Raw genomic sequence first — 5,314 nt, 5'->3', positions numbered from 1 at the left:
GTTGCGGGCCACCGTTCGTTACAGCGCTGCTTAGCCTCTCGAATCAGGAATGGGTTTGGCTGCCGTTGATGGCGATGTTGCGTGTGCAGATTATTTTCTGTGAGAGTTCTGGTTTGTTGGTGGTTCAATTGGATGTTTCTTTTAATTGTTTAATTGTTTAATTTTGAATTTATTATTTTCTTTGTGGGTGAATGGGGTGAAGAGTTAGGCCGCCCATTCTACGGTTTTGGTAGGGACCTTCGTTTAGCTACAAGGTTGACTCGACTTGGTCGATAAAAATAGTGGATTGATATAATGCAACTGCAACTGCTAAACTAACCAGATGGTCAAATTCCCGAGACACTCAACATGAAGAGAAAAGCAATTATCTTGGTCAAAGAAAAAAGAAAGCAGAAACAGAAACAAAAAATCGAAAGACAAAAACTGAACCCAGTAGTACCCAAACTCCACCCTTCTATGCGAACAGAGTATTCTCGTCGTAGTTGTAGTTGTATTGGTAATTGTAGATCGCTCATATCGTCGTGAGAAAGCCAGCTCCCTCACTTATATTGTATATCGCAGCCCAAGTAGAGAGGAAAAGTCAAACAAAAATCCCAGCAAACTGATATACAAGCCCGTGTATATGCAAAACGCCAAACAAGAATCGATCTGTCTGGTGAATCTCCAGAATATAGTAGCCGAACCCGCGCTCTATGCCATGCTGATAGTCGTTCCCAAAGTCGCTCCGAAATCCAATAGTAATAAGCCAATCGTCAATCCAAGTTCGCGTAGACAGGTCGTGATCTGCAAGCTGCTGATTGGGATCCGCTCTTGGTTGTTTTGGGATCCCTGTCGCAGCCTTGCTTCATAGCCGTTTGGCATTTATTTCACACCTTCGCAGTAGCTGCAAGCGGAATGGCTGCATATCACGCAGACAGTCTGGTTGCTGTATAGTTTTGGGCCGTCACCGCAGCCGCAGCAAACCCACATGTGAGCGCTGCTGTAGTAGTTCGGTCGGTGGCTTCCATTCAGGCCGTGGCCGTGGCTATGATGGTGTCGCGGGGAGCAGGGGATGTGCTCAACCAAAGAGGTTTCCATGTCGAGGGCGGCGGGGAGAGGCTGGTAGCTCTCGAGAGTCTGCGAGGGGACGTTGTATGAATAAGGCATTGCGGTGGTTGTTGAGGTTGAGGTTGGTCTTGTAGATGTATGCAGTCGTCGTTTGACAGATACAGCAAAGTATATAGTAGTGGATAGGAAGGTGGTTGTTTGCTTGTATGCTTGAGTAGTTGTAGACAGTGAAGTGTGAATGGGAATGAAGCCGAGGAAGGCAGGACAACAGGAGGTTTAAGTAGTTAGAAGAGAGATGTAGACACGAATATGAATCACAGTATCTTATTACCTTCCAGGCAGAGCCAGGCAAAGAACGCCCTAAGGCTCTGCCTGAGCCACAATGTGGATTACCCAGCGTCTTCACCCTCTGACAGCACCGATCTATGGTAGGCCTGGATCGAAAGCGACAGAAGGAGAACGGCGCCTGATTCGCGCCAAAGGAGTCTGCAGAAGGCCATTGAGTCAATACGGTGGTCCTGTCTAGCAAGCTAGCATAGCTGTTGAGTCAGCCTGGGTGTTTCGAGGCAGACAGGCAGACGAGGCTTTGAGCTCACGCCCTCTGCCTTTGGCCCTTTGCCCGGCCCTCGAGGGCTCCGCTTTGCTGGCCGGCCCCTGGTGCAAACAGCTGAGACCGTTAGTTCAGAAAATATAGAAAATATAGAAAATACAAAAATAATCGACAAAAATTAACGCGCGAGTCTGAAACCGCGTTACTGGCCGTGTCACCGTCAGCTTGAGGGAGGTTTACAGCTGCAGTTGTCGCGGGAGCTGTAGCGCTTGTTGCGGGATCGCTCTGCCTAAGGATCACTCTGCGCAGGCACCACTTTCTCACTGCCTCGGATCCACTTCTCTCTCAAGCCCTGCTGAAAACGTGCTGGTGGAGATCATTATTATTATTCTCTTGTCGCACTCTCTCGTACCTCGATCATCTGTTCCTCACTGGGTGCAGCTGATTGGCAGGCTGGGTCGAGGTGCGCCGTACTCTGTGCTCCGCTTCGTAATCTAACAGGCACCGACCCTTGTTGCCTGGGTCATCTCTGCCTCGAGGACTCGACTATGACACTTTACAACAGAGATCTGACTAATTGATCTTCTCTGCGACTAACTATTCTATTCTTGCTTGCAGTTCTGCAGTGCCAGTGTTGGTTCTCTGTGCGACTGCTCAGTATCAGAAATCAGGTACTCTGCTCTGCTGCGTACATACTCCGACCTCCAACTGCATTCTGCGGCAACGAAGATCACCAAGCTAGGAACTGCAGGTGCCAGTCTCACAAAGTCCCAACAACCACCGCCTCGGTTCACTGGTCTGTTCCCTCTCGCCAGGGTGTCAATATTATCCGTCCTTATTAACCTGATCGCCCGGGTCTTGCGCTTGTAGCCTCACCCCGGAACATCCCCCTAGTTCATCCTGCAAAATCGCGCACGCGCCCAGATTTGCCCTGTTACCGTCCCGGAGACTAGAGTAGGTTCGTCGTCATGCTCGTGATATCGTCTACACCGATCGTAGAGCCCGGGTTGACGGCCTGAACCGGTAGAGAGGCAGCAAAATTCGTGCCTAACATCCGGTATAGAAATCGTCATCGGTCATGGAGATACGAAAGATGTCTCAGAATGTAATGTGATGCTGGATGCGCTCGGGGGTACCTATCGCGGGGACCCGACTGCGATCCATCGAATCCATCCAGGCGACGCCATTAGATCGAGCAGATCTGCGTCACCAGTGCACAGTCACGGGTTGTCTGCAATTCCGTGGTGCCTAGAATACGGTCTGAGATGCATCCTCGTTCAATGACCTCACGGTTGGGCAATGGGGATCGGAGAGAATGGAAGACGGAGAGACTGGGGAACGGAGCAACGCAGCGGGCCGACCAGTTCCAGAACCCCGTCCTGCTATCGCTATCATCACGGGTGGTTTGCACTGTTTGCATGCGCCTCCTCCAAGATTCTGGCTCGGATGCGATTCCGACGTCAGCGTCAATATCCCACTACGGCCTTGTCTACCTCTGTACATAGCTTCTATCGCGACTTGACTATGTATACGTATGCGAATATATGCTACAGGCTACCTCTTTTATGATCCCTCAATGCGGAGCCGCCTCTCCCCCCGGCATCCAGTTAACCTGCAATGGCCAGGCAACCAGATCGGTACATCACTCTGGCCGTAGCTAGAATCATTCCGGCGGTTCTGCTCGGGGTTATCATCTATGCTTGCTATGCGATTACAAAGCCATTGTGCAGTATGTCTTACCGCATCCGTGCGACACTTCTCTAACTAACGCGCGACAGTTGACTATCTAATCGATCCGCTCCCGGAGTATGGCCGTCCCAGTCGCGTTGGCGCCGGCGCCGCGATTCTCGCCGTCTTCTACGTCCTCTTAATCATCGTCTTAATGACCTACGCTCGACTATTATACATGGTGATATGGAACCCCGATCTCCTCGCCAAATCCCCCGCGCTTGAAGCGGAGAAACAATCTACCAAGTCGCGATCACCACACTCGCTGGACCGCCCGCGACGGAAGAGAAAGAGCCACCACAGTTCGAGACGAGACGAAATATCCGATAAACCTACGGCGGATGCTGAAAGGGGCTTGGACTATAATGCGGAGCCCATGGTGCTTCCTTGGGACACGGACGGGTTGGAGAATTTCTATAAGAAAGACGTCTTTGTCTGCCAGCCGGACGGAAGACCATTATATTGTTCGAAGTGCTGCCACTATAAGCCTGATAGAACGCATCATTGCCGGGAGGTAGACCGGTGTGTGCAGAAGATGGATCATTTTTGTCCTTGGTGAGTAAATCCTTGACATTGTTGAACGGCTTGTCTGACTGCTTCAGGGTTGGAGGTGTGGTGTCTGAGAAGTCGTTCAAGTTTTTTATTCAGTTTGTTTTCTATACCGCAGTATTCTGCGCCTTTGTATTAATCGTATGCGCTATCTTCACGGCCGAGCTGCGTAAAGATGTGAGTTGCATCCCTCTATCTTACTCGGTGCCAGACTAAACTTCCAGACCGGCGACGTCAACCCCCATTGGGCAATCGGCATTGGACTGTAAGTTCTGCTAATTATCTCGGAAGCATTCTCGCCGACTCCAACACTAAATAACAACAGGAGCGGATTTTTTGGCCTATTTACTTTTGGAATGACCCTCAGCTCCCTCCAACTGGCCGCCATGAACCTAACAACAATCGAGAACCTCAACCGGCGCTCCGCAGTATGGACTCTCGCAATCCGAGTCCCAAACCACATTCTATCCCGACTCCATCCCAACTCAGGCTGGGCCCCAACATTCACCACAATAACCTACCCGCTCCCCGCTATCCCACCACCCCCATCACCCATGTCGACAAACCCCAGTCCAGGAACGGACAACCAACAACAACAACAACAACAACCACCTCCTCCACCACAACAAGCACCACAACCAACAAACACAGTCCCCCCTTCAGACCGCCACACCTTCGCCATCCTCCAAACAACACCCGGCGAAAACCCCTTCGACCTCGGCGACCCAATCCTCAACATCAAGCAGGTCATGGGCCACTCAATCCTAGACTGGTTCCTCCCGCTCAAACTCGGCCCCTGCGCAGACCACACCAGCCGCGAAAGCGAGTTCGCCATGGGTCCCTTGGTGTCACGGCTAAGGAGAGAGGCAGGGCTTGAATCACGGTCGGGGTCGGGGTCGGAAATGGAGTCCGTCCTGGGGCCGGGGCCGGGGCTGGGGGCGGGAAATATTAATTGTAATCATCTTCCTCCTCCTGGCGATCCTTACCCCCACGCTCACGTTGCGCCGGGGGCGGGTAATCATGACCATGATCTGGATGCAGAGTCTAATACACATGCACCAGATGCAGATGGCCATGGCCATGCAAATGGGCTGTCGGCGTCTAGGTCCAGGTCTGGCTCGCACTCGAAACACGCACATGCGCATAAGCATAAGCACCATCGACGACACTCGCAGCATCATCACCATTAAACCATTAACGGCCATTACCTAATCAATTACTATCACTGAGTTTCATAGACTCTGTTATTTTGTCTCGTCTTGTTTCGCACCTTGGAATGGATAGGTGGGATTTGGCCTGGTTTCTTGGCGCTTAGCGTTTCGATTCTATAGATATTTGTCTTGGCACCGAGTGTTGGTCTCAGCGTTACTCTGGACAGCCCTTATTGCATAGCCTTTTCATAATTACATCAATATGCATGTTCCCACATGACTTCCATGG

General features: G+C 51.2%; 2 protein-coding genes across 2 annotated transcripts; one reads left to right on the top strand and one right to left on the bottom strand.

Annotated features, from left to right (window-relative positions):
* Positions 1 to 272: 272 nt before the first annotated feature.
* On the bottom strand, positions 273 to 1,851 carry BDV14DRAFT_179686 (uncharacterized protein). The gene has a single exon (XM_073769796.1). The coding sequence runs from the start codon at positions 1,144 to 1,146 to the stop codon at positions 862 to 864; it is 285 nt and encodes a 94-aa protein (XP_073624768.1). The 5' UTR covers positions 1,147 to 1,851; the 3' UTR covers positions 273 to 861.
* A 1,363-nt stretch (positions 1,852 to 3,214) lies between these two features.
* On the top strand, positions 3,215 to 5,064 carry BDV14DRAFT_203408 (DHHC family palmitoyltransferase; the record flags this gene model as incomplete). Its single annotated transcript, XM_073774277.1, has 5 exons — positions 3,215 to 3,326; positions 3,376 to 3,880; positions 3,928 to 4,051; positions 4,099 to 4,139; positions 4,200 to 5,064. 5 exons carry the CDS (start codon positions 3,215 to 3,217, stop codon positions 5,062 to 5,064), a joined length of 1,647 nt encoding a protein of 548 aa, XP_073624767.1.
* Between the last annotated feature and the right edge of the window lie 250 nt (positions 5,065 to 5,314).

Source organism: Aspergillus stella-maris (genome assembly GCF_047715825.1).
Source record: "Aspergillus stella-maris strain CBS 113639 unplaced genomic scaffold BDV14scaffold_59, whole genome shotgun sequence".
Lineage (NCBI taxonomy): Eukaryota > Fungi > Ascomycota > Eurotiomycetes > Eurotiales > Aspergillaceae > Aspergillus > Aspergillus stella-maris.
This window is presented reverse-complemented; position numbering and strand designations above follow the sequence as displayed.